Raw genomic sequence first — 14,622 nt, 5'->3', positions numbered from 1 at the left:
CTAAAACAAGTAAGAAAGCTACAGTCGAGTGTACTGCGGGGGCGGAAGCTAAGCTAGAGCTGCGAATTTTAGTGTATACAATACTAACAGTAGTAGTTGTGATTCCTGATTCCTGGTTGCGATGACATAAAAATTGTGGAAGTTATAAAAGAAATATTTTTGTATGGGCAAAAACGCCTATTTACTAGGGGTATTAGTTGCTTTAGCTGACAATTCGGTATATTGTGCCGTCTATGGTATATTTTGAATGTGGTATTATATCGATATACCATTATATTTGTATTTTTGGTGTATTTTGCAAAAATACCGCAATATTTTGCTTTTATTCAAAATGGGCAGCGGGTATCTCACAGTTGAGCACACTCGACTGTAACTTTCCGACTTGTTTTTTATTTGCGGACACCTTTTATGGCATTAATATACATTTATTCTGCAAATTTCGAAATGGCTTATGATCACCAAATAAGCTATATTTATAAATGGCTTCATGACTAATCGACAGCGAATTCAAATTACAGATCTACTAAGTAAAGAACAGATACATAGTTAGGAAAAAGTCAAATCTTTAGCTATTCCATTATAATTATGACTTAATTTAAAACTTTTGATTGTGAAAGCAGTTTTTTTCACTGGAATAGACTACCCTGAGTTATTTTTCATAACTCGACTAAAAGAGAGTTGTACTATGCAAGTGACGATCAGTGTATTTTGAATGCTTATATACTATACATTCAAGTCTCGATCCATACAAATATTTTAATATGAATCATTTGCGAATTTATTGTCAACGCGATAAGTTGTGTTGCGGATTATTTGTGATTAAGGGAACAATAAGATGAAAATTCGGATTTCGGTTTTACTGTCATTGCTGCTGATATTGACGATCTTCAGTCAACAAAGTCAGTCAGACTTCTTATACGAAGTAGATGGAGTTCTAGCATTTGTTTATCATTCAAATGAAACAGTGATTATGGCGCGCACCGATATTGATGAATTAAATAATGATCTTGGTGAATTTGACAATGCGAAAAAAACTCGAAAATCAAATCAAAGTGCTTCAACATTTCAAGAACATCGCCACACAAATTAATCAGATCGAAAAAAATCACGTTACAATTTCTAAGCATCCGCTATATGACTACTTATTCGTTAGTGACACACAAATGGATGAAATAGGCAACATGGTTGACGACATGGAAGCTATTTCAGAGGAATTTGCGAATTTTGAGAAAATGGCTATTTCTGAGAATGACACTCTCATTATTTCATTCACTGAAGAAATAACTCGGCCAAATTCTCTTAAATTCTTAAATAATGATTTCTATTTGAAACTTTACGGTCAGCGATATATCAGCAAGGAAATTTTAAGTCAACTCCGGCAAAAATATGAGATGTCATCGGAAAAACTTTGTCATAGTTCCCAGACACCTCAACAACTTGTCTACTCATTGTATAAGGATATCGCTCTGACAGAACTCAAGGCATACATTCTAATCGAGTACTCACTGCTGATTCGACGGGTGTCCGGCCCAGGCAATTTCAATTCGGAAACGAATTTGGTTCGCAACAACTACAACACTATCAACGAAGAAGCTCTCGACACACTCATAAATACGATGAAAAAAAGCTGATCGTGTTTTATGGCGTTGCGATCCAGAAAACCATGTTCTAGGCGGTACCTACGAAGAGCTAACTCGACTGCTTCAAGGATATGTGGAGAACGAGGTGGATCTCAATAGCGACGGGTCATGCAGTCAGAGCTGCCCCGATTACACCAACACAACTAAGATGGGATGCTTCGAGCAAAAGTTCTGTTCTCAACAACCTTCGTGCTCTGGTCGAATTCACGATTGTCGGTTCATAGAGTCAGACTTATCTGTATGTCAGTCACCGGAGAGCAGCACTCGTCGCTATGACTACATTCAATATAGTGACGGGCCTCGAATTGGAGAGCGCGAGAAATGTTGGCGTGACGTCAACAATGTGGAGAGCTGGAGGAGATTGTTTTACAAATGCAGCTACTGCTTCTGCCTATGTGATGAACCGGGTCCACGGTCTGATCGATACTTCAATCTTCGACCAGTTATATCGGATGAGTGGGATAACAAAGTTGTGACTGGAGTGCGGTTTGTGAAGAAGAATCGCATAATCCATTTGCAAATACAACAGGGTCAACTCTTGCCCCGAGGTGCGATCAACGAATCAACTGTTGAGTGGAAGCCCATTGATGACTACAAAATCGATGATTTCAATGTCACCGAGGGAGTTGACTATCATGCAATGAGTTATGAAAACCGACGCATAAACCTGGATGACATTACATATAAATATGGTAGAATATTTTTAGTAACCGGCGTGCGTTTTGCTGTGAAACAAGGAAGACTGAGACTCGAAGTATCTCATGGCATTTATTGGTTTGAAAAGGGTGAACTTAATTCATATAATATAAAAGGTCACCAAGAACATGTAAAAGAGATACAAATTTTGAGTTTGCGTGGGATATTTGATTATGAACACGAAAAACTAAACATTGATAATTTGAATGTACCAACCCGATCAACACACAGTTCAGAGCCATTGTCAAAAGAGAATCAATGTGTCGAATTTGTTAACACAGGAATCGAAAAAGATTCGGCACAAACCACGATTCCATTTCTGGATATGCAGGATGTTGCTTCAAATCCGCCAGCTCCGTTGTTCGGCATTGGCCTCTACTATAAAAATAGTCCAGGATATGGTGGATTTGTTGCACCCAGAATTATCAGCTATGATATCGCAGATTATGTTCGTTTGCCAATTTCCGAGCCGTAAAATATGTTACACTATTTATTTGTAAAAGGTTTCTTAAAATTTTCATTTACAATAAAATTCACTTTTTTAATAAAATAATCTTGCTACTTTCCAGATTTTAGTTTTATTTGAAAATGAAACGATTGAAACAATCTGCAGCCCCAACGCTTAAGTCGTCTATTATTTGGTTTATTTTTAGAACTTCAGCAACTGATTTCATGACCAAAAGCTCGACCTTAAATTCATTTTAGATTACACAAATACATACAGAACGTTATCAATAATACGAATGGTTATACCAGTTTACTATTTAGACAGTCTCACAGCTACATAAATAGGTTGAAAGTAGAAGACCTGCTTACATTAGCATTATACAATTGTTTACTACTTAAAGAACATTAAGATGACGGAATATTTATAAAAGAAAATAATATTGAACTCAGAACGCATGATCAAGATCAAATATTCAAGACATTTTCAACAAAACAACATTTTTAAAATTTATTATTATCTAATTTCGTTTTTATACCCGCTACCCATAGGGTAGAAGGATATTATAACTTTGTGTGCAGGAAATGTATGTAACAGGTAGAAGGATGCATCTCTGACTTTATAAAATATATATGTTCTTGATTAGCATCAACAGCCGAGACGATCTAGCTATGTTCGTCTGTCCGTATGAAACACTGGATCTCAGAGACTATAAGAGATAGAGCTATAATTTTTTTCGACAGCATTTGTTATATTTGCACGCAGATCAAGTTTGTTTCAAATTTTTGCCACGCCCACTTCCGCCCCGCAAATAAAAAAAAACGAATAACAAGCGTAACTTTAGGGCTAGAGAATAGTATTTATGATTTCTTAAAATTTGGCTGCGATCAGATAAAAATTGTCGAAGTTATTAAAGAAATAATTTTGTTTGGGCAAAAACGCACTTACTCGGGGTCTTAGTTGCTTTGGCTGACAATCTGGTATATTGTGCCGTTTATGATATATTTTGAATGCGGTAGTATATCGATATACCAAATATACCAGTTGGTATATTCTTAGTATTTAATATTATTTTTTGTATATATTATATTTTGAAAATAATACCGCAATATTTTGCTTTTATTGAAAACGGGTAGCGGGTATCTAACAGTCGAGCACACTCGACTGTAGCTTTCTTACTTGTTTTAGTTCTAATTATAAAGTTTATCATGACTTTCTAATTTATTTACTTTTTTTGAAGTAGAAGGGTAATTAAAACTAGTTAGGGCAGTTAGGGTAGACACTTCTGTCGCATGAAGACTTTCGCAACTTAATCTCTGTGTTTTTTTTCCACTTGACTAGAACTATCGCCAGTAGCACTTTGCACCCTAAATAAATCTTTGAGCAATTTTTTTTTCTGTTAAGCCCATCACATATACCGAATCGTCATTCGGACCCAGAATGCTTATACACTACCAAAATCAAACTTACATAGAATTCTTGATTCTAGTGTGTGGAATATCAGAAGCTATTTTAATAAATACATTATATTCACACACATTCTAAAATCACAAAAAAAATAGAAAGAAAGTTAAAGAGGAGTTAACCCGCTATCCATTTTAAATTACATCCCGACCAGTGAAAATATATAGTACTGACAATTTAATGATAATATTCCGTGATTATCGGTTGAATTGCATTCAATATATGCCGTAGAATATTTAACATGCCATGAAATGACTCCCAAAAATATGGAACGTACTAAACTAGTACTACTCCGGGCGAGACAGCGATTGTCAATAAAAGTATTTTCGAAAAAATCTTCGAAGAAAACTTATAATGGTTGTATAAAGATAAATTCTTTTAGTAATTTTAATCGAATTCTTGTTGCGAATGGTCTATTACAGTCAAATATTAAATTACCTACGAATAATTATCACTTAATTTGAATCTTTTGATGAATGTTAACAGGCACGGCTCGTGCCACTTGAATATAACTTTTTTTAAATTTGTAGAAAACCCACCGTAAATATATTTGAAAATCGACGTCTCTACATGAATATATAATGCCCGGATTTTGATCGTATCTTGGGTGAAAAAATTAATAACAAAAATTACTAGACAGTTGATCTATTCAAGTGGCGATCATTGTATATTATGTGCATATACAAAATATATGAAAGTTTGTTTATCATCATCATATATTTCAATACGAATCATTCGTGAATTTACTGTCATCGCGAAAAGTTCTGTTGCCGGTCATTTGAGAACAAAAGAACAACTTAACTATTTGCGTACAATGCAAATCCAGTTCTCACTTTCGTGGCTATTGCTGCTGATATTTGTGCTCTTCAGTCAACAAAGTCAGTCAGTTCACCCCTTAGATATCCTCGTAAGCGGAGTTGTAGCATTTGTTCATAATGCGAATGAAACAGTTACGAAGGTGCGCACCGATGTTAATGAAATTAATAATGATCTTGGTGAATTTGACAATGCGAAAAAACTCGAAAATCAAATCAAAGTGCTTCAACATTTCAAGAATATCGCCACACAAATTAATCAAATCGAAAAAAATCACGTTACAATTTCTAAGCATCCGCTATATGACTACTTATTCGGTAGTGACACACAAATGGATGAAATAGGCAACATGGTTGACGACATGGAAGCTATTTCAGAGGAATTTGCGAATTTTGAGAAAATGGCTATTTCTGAGAATGACACTCTCATTATTTCATTCACTGAAGAAATAACTCGGCCAAATTCTCTTAAATTCTTAAATAATGATTTCTATTTGAAACTTTACGGTCAGCGATATATCAGCAAGGAAATTTTAAGTCAACTCCGGCAAAAATATGAGATGTCATCGGAAAAACTTTGTCATAGTTCCCAGACACCTCAACAACTTGTCTACTCATTGTATAAGGATATCGCTCTGACAGAACTCAAGGCATACATTCTAATCGAGTACTCACTGCTGATTCGACGGGTGTCCGGCCCAGGCAATTTCAATTCGGAAACGAATTTGGTTCGCAACAACTACAACAATATCAACGAAGAAGCTCTCGACACACTCATAAATACGATGAAAAAAGCTGATCGTGTTTTATGGCGTTGCGATCCAGAAAACCATGTTCAAGGCGGTACCTACGAAGAGCTAACAATAACTTCAAGGATATGTGGAGAACGAGGTGGATCTCAATAGCGACGGGTCATGCAGTCAGAGCTGCCCCGATTACACCAACACAACTAAGATGGGATGCTTCGAGCAAAAGTTCTTAACAACCTTCGTGCTCTGGTCGAATTCACGATTGTCGGTTCATAGAGTCAGACTTATCTGTATGTCAGTCACCGGAGAGCAGCAATCGTCGCTATGACTACATTCAATATAGTGACGGGCCTCGATTTGGAGAGCGCGAGAAATGTTGGCGTGACGTAAACAATGTGGAGAGCTGGAGGAGATTGTTTTACAAATGCAGCTACTGCTTCTGCCTATGTGATGAACCGGGTCCACGGTCTGATCGATACTTCAATCTTCGACCAGTTGTATCGGATGTGTGGGATAACAAAGTTGTGACTGGAGTGCGGTTTGTGAAGAAGAATCGCATAATCCATTTGCAAATACAACAGGGTCAACTCTTGCCCCGAGGTGCAATCAACGATCTATGGAAGACTGAGTCTCAAAGTATCTCATGGCGCGTATTGGTTTGAAAGGGGTGAACTAGATTTGTATAATTTAATAACGGACAAAGAAGATTTAACAAAGTATATGGTTTCGCGTTTGAAAGGATTTGATTATGTGCACGAAAAACTAAACATCGATAATTTGGATGTACCAACACGATCGACACACAGTTCAGAGCCATTGCCAAACAAGAAGAAATATATCGAATTTGTTAACACGGGACTGAAAAAGGATGCGGCACAAACCACGATTCCATTTCTGGATATGCAGGATGTTGCTTCAAATCCGCCAGTTCCGTTGTCCAGCATTGGTCTCTACTATAAAAGTAGTCCTGGTTATGGTGGCTTTATCGCTCCTAGAATTATCAGCTATGGTATCGCAGATAACGTTCGGTTGCCGTCTCCTGAGCTATAATATTTTGACAGAAATTTAAACTACTAGAAACTTTTGATGGAAAATGCCCTTTTTTTGTAAGTAAAATAAATTTTCTGCATTCCAGATTTTTGTTTTATTTTGAAAAGTTCGAAAAGATAGATTTATTTGAGCTGTGTAAAGCTCATTAGTGAATGAGGTAATAAATTTGTTATGATGATTATTGTATTGAAAATAACCACTGTGCACTCTCCAGGCTCAATTCGACTATCAGCTTAATATTTTCAGTACTCGCTAGATGAGTTCATTTCATGTCAAGTTTGAATTAACATCCATGGCACGTTATCAACAATCTTAATTTTAAGAGCTGCGCATTTTTTTTATTTTTGTTTTTTTCTTGGTCATAGTCATAACATGTTACATTTTTTTGTACACTATTGTGATACTTGACAAAAAGATTAAAGTGCACAAACTACAAATGTAACAAATATTTAGTCAAACCGAACCCATGTCATGTCATCAAAGATTTGTAAAAAGGTCGCGATTGACAGTTTATATCGACGACTTCTCAGCCTACAATTCGGAATTAAAAGTATCAGTTCAGCTCTTACTCTCATTTAGTTTTCAAATAATTTTTATTGTGACGTTTTTAACCGAATCTTAATTTTAATAAGTAAGAATGCTACAGTCGATTGTGCTCCACTGTGGGATACTTGCTGCCCCTCTTCAATAAAATAAATATATATATATTTTTATACCCGCTACCCATAGGGTAGAAGGGTATTATAACTTTGTGCCGGAAGGAAATGTATGTAACAGGTAGAAGGAGGCATCTCCGACACTATAAAGTATATATATTCTTGATCAGCGTCAACAGCCGAGACGATATAGCCATGTCCGTCTGTCCGTCCGTCCGTCCCGTCCGTCTGTCCGTCTGTCCGTCTGTCCGTATGAACACCTAGATCTCAGAGACTATAAGAGATAGAGCTATAATTTTTTTTCGACAGCATTTGTTATGTTTGCACGCAGATCAAGTTTGTTTCAAATTTTTGCCACGCCCACTTCCGCCTTCGCAAATCAAAAAAATCGAATAACAAGCGTAATTGTAAAGCTAGAATTCCGAATTTTAGTATATACAATAAAAACTATAGTATTTATGATTTCTGAAAATTTGGTTACGATCAGATAAAAATTGTCGAAGTTATTAAAGAAATACTTTTGTATGGGCAAAAACGCCTACTTACTAGGGGTCTTAGTTGCTTTGGCTGACAATCTGGTATATTGTGCTGTCTATGGTATATTTTGAATACAGTACTATGTCGATATACCAAATATACCATTCGGTATGTTTTTAGTATTTTTGCAGTATATTTGGTATATTTTGAGAAAATACCGCAAAATATATTTCTTTTATTCAAAATGGGTAGTGGGTATCTCACAGTCGAGTACACTCGACTGTAGCTTTCTTACTTGTTTTATTTAATCGCAACCACGTTTTTAGGAATCACATGGTATTATTATTTATATCAAAATTCGGGATCCTATCTACAAAATTACGCCTATTTTTTTGATTTTTGCAGATTTGCGTAGGCAGAAAAAATTTGAAATGAACTTGATCTACGTGAAAACATAGTAATTGCTGTAGTTTCTGAGATGTGGGGATTCATCCAGACGAACGTTGATCATACACTTTATAGGGTCTCAGATGCCTACTTCTGCCTGTTACATACATTTCCTGGAGGCACAAAGTTATAATACCCTTATATTCCATGAATTTTGTACATACAACAACATTTTAACAACTTAATGTAATAATCCGCTTTCCTTTTTCTCGATCTATACACATTTGTTAATATGAATCATTTGAGAATTTATTGACAGCGCGTAAAGTTGTGTTACTTTAGACTAAGGGAATAAAAACCAATTCAGTTTTCCATTGCCATTGCTGCTGATATTGATGATCTTTAGTCAATTGAGTCAGTCAAACTTCTTCTACGGAATAGATGGAGTCCGCTGCCTATAGGATAAAAGGGTATTATAACATTGTGTCGGCTGGAAATGTATGTGACAGTCAGAAGAGCGCATCTCCGATTCTATAAAATATATAAATTGTTCTATCGATACGCTTCAACAGCCGAGAAGATAAAGCCATATCCGTCTGCCGGTCCGTCTGTATAAACACCTAGATCTCAGAGACTATAAGAGATAGCGATAAAATTTTTGCACTTTGCAAGTTGACAAAATTCGAAAACAAGCGTAATTTTAAAGCTAGAGTCGTGAACTGTTTTACATACAATAATAATTATACTATATATGAAACCACAATTTTTCTCTGATCGCATCCAAATTTTCATGCATCATAAAATAAATTGTTATTATTGTATGTTCTGAAATTTTGTTAAGTCTCCTTAAATTATTTAAGGGAAAAACACTGTATGTAGTTTGTTTTCGTAGCGTGGCGTGGCATAAACAATTTTCCCTATTAAATTTATTATTTGGCTTATAATAAATTGTCACATCTTATTCGGTCTTTTGAACCACAAGAGGTTTTATGTTGAAGCGCTCGCTCAACTCTTGCAGGACATAGAGAGTGCAGGGTGATAAAATCAAGCCACCCTGATCGTCAACCATCTGCATATGCAGACTCTCCTTGTCACCAGGAATCAATGGCGTCTGATTGGCGTCCCAGGGCAAAGCATCTCGCAGCAGCTGCTGGAAATCGCTCAGTCGCTCCTCAAAGGATACGCAAAAGCGCATTGGATCAATGGCAATGTACAACTGACCCAGATCCGCCACATCTTGATCCGTCCCAAACAAACCCTGACGTCCCACCAGCTGTGAGGCATAGCGTGCTCCTGTCATCACTCCGCAAAGTGTTTCAACCATGGCGGCCAAACCAAATCCCTTGTACTCGGGCGCAAATGGAAGCAAGCGTTGAGCCTGTAAAGCATCTGCCACATTGTTAGTCGCCAGCCCATTGCAATCCAAGGCCAGATGCGGCGGCAACTGATCCGCATAACCATTGCAGTAATCGAGCTCCAGTTGTTCAATCGTGTAGCCCGGCATGCCCACATTCATGACGAACTGTTGCTGTGTGCCTGTTGCCGCTGCACAGGATATCGAATTGGCGCCCAGTAGCGGCTCTTTGCCTCCGCTGGCCACCAAAACGGGCAGCCCACTCGACATGCAGACGCCGAGCAAACGCTGCGACAATGCCTGGCATGCGTACCATGAAGCCATGCCAATGTTGTTGGAGCATCGAGACACCACAAGGCCAATGGTCTGTTCCCTTGCCTTGGACATGGCCAAGTCCATGCAGAAATTTGCAACCACAGGTCCTGGTGCATTTTGCCCATCCACCAGGGCCAACGCCTCGCGCTCACAAAGCACCTTCGGTCTCATTCGTGGATCGACTCTCAAATTGAGCAGATCGTTAACAATCGCAGGCAGACGATGAATTCCCATGCTTCGCTCTCCCATATAATCGGCGGCGATCAATGCGTCTGCCATCTCGCTAGCGGCCTCAAGTGGCACATTCATCGCAGCGAACACGTCGCTGACAAATCGCTGTATATCTAGTACATCGGCTAAGGAATCCACATCGGATGCCATATTCAATTTCACTTGTCCTCTTATTGGGGGCTGCTCGTGACCCTCGCACACGCGAAGCACATGCTGTAGGTTTTGCCAGATTACCTTGTTGTCCAACGGTTTTGTGTCGTTTGTCATTTTAATATCTTTCTTATAGTTCTTGTTTGGTTCCTTGCGATCCGATTTCAATTGTGAACCTAACTTCGGCTTAACGCGCACTTTTCGTAATCTTTCCAGCATATTGAGTAATCTGCGCATTTTTGCATTGATTAGAGAGCTCCTAGATAAATAAGTGTGAGTTAAAAATCAAATATATTTTCAGCCAGTATGTATTTGTATATATTTAGTTGATTTTAGTTTAGATTTGTACAAATACAAAATGTTATACTAAATCTAAGAAGTCAAAGTATTGTAGACAACGCAACTAATTTTATTTCATTACCAAAATATTTGTATTTTTTTTATGAAATCTATATAAGTGATGGTTATCAATTTGGATGGATTATTTGGGACATTTATTAGAAATTGCCTTTATAAATTTATTCACAAATGCAACTGTACTCGGATGCACAACGCTATTGATTTTAACGTTACTAGTGCATTCGTTTATATCCATGCTTTGACCTGTACTAACGATCCCGAATAAACACATTTTATGGTCATTAGGACAATAATCGAAAAAGCCGCAGCCACTATCTCCTTTACAAAGTGTAGTTTTAACATTACTATATGAGATTACATCTATGTGAAAGTTACTATTTGCGATGTTATCTGTATTGTTTAGTGTTCCATAGACAATAACGAAATTTAGCTTTTGATTTAACTTTCTTTCTTTCGTATCCCACGCAAAAACTGAGCCATTGCGATTTGTATAACCTTTCTCCCAATCAAAGTGGATTCCCGGTATGCAAACTATTCTGAATGGCAAAAATGGGTTTGCTTCCAGATAAAAAAGAGCCGAATCAGATAAAAAGTCGACTTCCGGATTATATTAGCTAAAATGTAAAAGAGATCACAATAGCTGCGAATATGATTGACAAAATGGAACTTACGGATCAATAATTATCTGCTGAACTATCCAACACTCACTGTGTTTATCAGCCTCGTCTTTATTGGTTTCATTGGCCTTTCGACAATCATTGTGGCTATAAATGATGGATACATTGGCTCTTTGGGCTGGCATCACACGAAATCGGTTAATTCCAAATTTGTTTATTCCATCACTAACGCAATGAGCAGCAGTCAATATGAAATTATGTCGTATTAGGACACCACCACAGGAGTATTGGAACTGCTGCGTATCCTTGTTGTCATAAATAGCAACTGACCATGGTGAATGGTGCGGTTCAGTTTCTGGGGCATTTACAGACAGTGACGTTTGCAGCTCGTGTACTCCACATTTTATAGAGCAATATTTATCTCTTTTACCAGAATGTTCCCAAGTTCCGTTGTTAAGGCACACCGAGGTAAACTTCGAATTAGTTTCTTTGTAATGAGGTAAACATTCATAAGTAACTGTGGTTCCTGGTTCCAAATTTGTTAAGTTGCATTTTAGATAAAAGATAAAAGATAAAAAACACTTTGGTAATTCATGTAACCATCTTCCACTTTCATCAATCGTGCACACATTCCAGCTTATGCCCTCGAAGTCTTCTTTAGAATCGTAGCACTCAAATTGAACTACACCGCTTGCATAGACAAAATAATGCGTTTCATTATTTTCCTTCTTATCATACATTGTTGTGTTGCTCGTAAATTTTATATTATTTCTCTTAGGCTCTTCACATGTAACTGGCTGCTTCCATTCCCATTTATCGTTATTTTGACAATGACTTTCCAACTCATCGGAGCCATCGAGGCAATCATATTTGTTGTCGCACAGTTGACTACTATTATAGATGATTATTCCATTGCTACACTGGAAATAGGGATACTTAAGATCTTGCATGCACATCTCTATAGATTCATCCCGGCCATTCGGACAATCGAACTTGTTATCACATATTTTATCCGAGGAAATACAATCGTCTTGGGTTGAAGCTTGGCATGACAGCTGAGGTTAATAAATAAATTAATTTTAAATTTAACTAGAATTGAATATCAATTAATTTAATTAAAATTAATTAAATTGGAATTTTTAATTTAATAATTCCATATTCTACAAATATTCTAAAATACAAGAATATCATAAAGGCAATATTTGGTTTCTCGATATAGTTCAACATTAAAAAGTATATAATGGAATACAAAATATACCAGATTTTCAGCCAAAGCTATCTCAAAGGTCTATCTCGAAATATCTTCAGGACTTCCTTCCTGAAGAGCCACGAAGGAAATGTGGCCTTTCCCAGCATACAAAAGCACAATATTTTTAAAATGTTTTGTAATTTCGATTTATATATATAAGCAGTCTTAGTCTGTCTCTGAACCTAATAGGATACCCTTAGGATCAAAGAGAATGGAAAGAGCCGAAAATAATGAAAGAGAAAAATAAAAGTCAACTATCTACAGGAAATTGAGCTCTCGCTCAATTACAACAGGAGACTAAAAGGGAGAGCCATTAGATTAGGCAGTTTGTGATAAAAGCAGGCATTCATTCATTCATTCATTCATTCAAAAGTTGAAGAAACGCAACGAAATTAATTGCGATTGTATAGAGCAGACAGAAATAAACAACAAATCTTTTTTCGAATTCATTTTAAGATTTTTTTATGATGAGTCAAGATGTGGAATGTCCAGAAATAAAATTACTCATTTTTCTTTGATCCTTTTATCTCTTACTCAAGCAAATGTGATTATAATTTTTATACCCGCTACCCATAGGGTAGAAGGGTATTATAACTTTGTGCCGGCAGGAAATGTATGTAACAGGTAGAAGGAGGCATCTCCGACCCTATAAAGTATATATATTCTTGATCAGCGTCAACAGCCGAGACGATATAGCCATGTCCGTCTGTCCGTCCGTCCGTCTGTCCGTATGAACACCTAGATCTCAGAGACTATAAGAGATAGAGCTATAATTTTTTTTCGACAGCATTTGTTATGTTTGCACGCAGATCAAGTTTGTTTCAAATTTTTACCACGCCCACTTCCGCCCCTGCAAATCAAAAAAATCGAATAACAAGCGTAATTTTAAAGCTAGAGTTACGAATTTTGGTATATACAGTAATAACTATAGTAGTTATGATCCCTGAAAACTTGGTTGCGATCAGATAAAAATTGTCGCAGTTATTAAAGAAATACTTTTGTATGGGCAAAAACGCCTACTTACTAGAGGTCTTAGTTGCTTTGGCTGACAATCTGGTATATTGTGCCGTCTATGGTATATTTTGAATGCGGTACTATATCGATATACCACATATACCATTTGGTATATTTTTAGTATTATTGCAGTATATTTGGTATATTTTGAGAATAATACCGCAAAATATATTGCTTTATTCAAAATGGGTAGCGGGTATCTCACAGTCGAGTACACTCGACTGTAGCTTTCATACTTGTTTTTATTAAAAATTGCCAGTCTCAGCATTAGATATGATTATCATTAACAACTCAATAAGAATTCTCTCCTTTTCATGATGTATGATATTGTAATTTATTTCATTATGGATCACTCTATTTAAAAAAATTATTTTCTCCAAGGGTTTATGGGGACATTGAAAAACAGAATGAAGTAATCATATGTAAATTTCATTTAATCACAAATCGAACACATTTTATGGAGATAATAGAGCTTTTTACATAGCATTTAACATATGTTTTAGTGTAACTTTTAACCAAGGTGTTGGTAAAATGGTCAGAGTTTTTAAAAGCACTGACAAAATTCACAGATGAAGTGAACTTGATGGAAATGCAATTTCTTTTGTCACACAGGTTCTATGAAATTAAATTGAAATTTATTTATTATTATTTTTTTTTACTATCCGTTTCTTAGCCGAAAAAATATTCAATGATCACTTATAATTTTTTTGAACCAAAATTGATTGATAGTAAGGCGATGTAAATGAATACCATATATAGCCGCGATTCAGAGCTGTTTATTTCTCTACATCTTTCAATGTTTTAAATTTGTAATATTTTTTTTGTTCTTACTTTACTTTTTTTTATTTTTGAATATATATTTCTGAAAATCAGCTGTGTGCACATTTTAATAAGTATTATTTTCTTAATAAAAATGGTTTTGGTTTTTGTTATCGCTGCTGTCATGTGAATTT

At 36.3% G+C, this 14,622-nt stretch overlaps 2 protein-coding genes across 2 annotated transcripts; one reads left to right on the top strand and one right to left on the bottom strand.

Moving 5' to 3' along the window:
* The first annotated feature begins 970 nt into the window (after positions 1–970).
* Positions 971–2,888, top strand: LOC132784006 (uncharacterized). The gene is made up of 2 exons (XM_060789352.1): positions 971–1,010; positions 1,658–2,888. The coding sequence occupies exons 1-2, from the start codon at positions 971–973 to the stop codon at positions 2,809–2,811; spliced, it is 1,194 nt and encodes a 397-aa protein (XP_060645335.1). The 3' UTR covers positions 2,812–2,888.
* A 6,370-nt stretch (positions 2,889–9,258) lies between these two features.
* Positions 9,259–10,776, bottom strand: LOC132787053 (2,3-diketo-L-gulonate reductase). The gene has a single exon (XM_060793924.1). The coding sequence runs from the start codon at positions 10,664–10,666 to the stop codon at positions 9,338–9,340; it is 1,329 nt and encodes a 442-aa protein (XP_060649907.1). The 5' UTR covers positions 10,667–10,776; the 3' UTR covers positions 9,259–9,337.
* Between the last annotated feature and the right edge of the window lie 3,846 nt (positions 10,777–14,622).

This window comes from Drosophila nasuta, chromosome 2R (genome assembly GCF_023558535.2).
Source record: "Drosophila nasuta strain 15112-1781.00 chromosome 2R, ASM2355853v1, whole genome shotgun sequence".
Taxonomy (NCBI): Eukaryota; Metazoa; Arthropoda; class Insecta; order Diptera; family Drosophilidae; genus Drosophila; species Drosophila nasuta.
This window is presented reverse-complemented; position numbering and strand designations above follow the sequence as displayed.

Bases quoted from the DNA above. Each gene is read 5' to 3' on its own strand.
- LOC132784006 (XM_060789352.1), top strand. From the start codon at position 971: ATGGCGCGCACCGATATTGATGAATTAAATAATGATCTTG. The intron at 1,011-1,657 runs GTGAATTTGACA...GTTGCGATCCAG, and splicing joins TGAATTAAATAATGATCTTG to AAAACCATGTTCTAGGCGGT.
- LOC132787053 (XM_060793924.1), bottom strand. From the start codon at position 10,666: ATGCGCAGATTACTCAATATGCTGGAAAGATTACGAAAAGTGCGCGTT.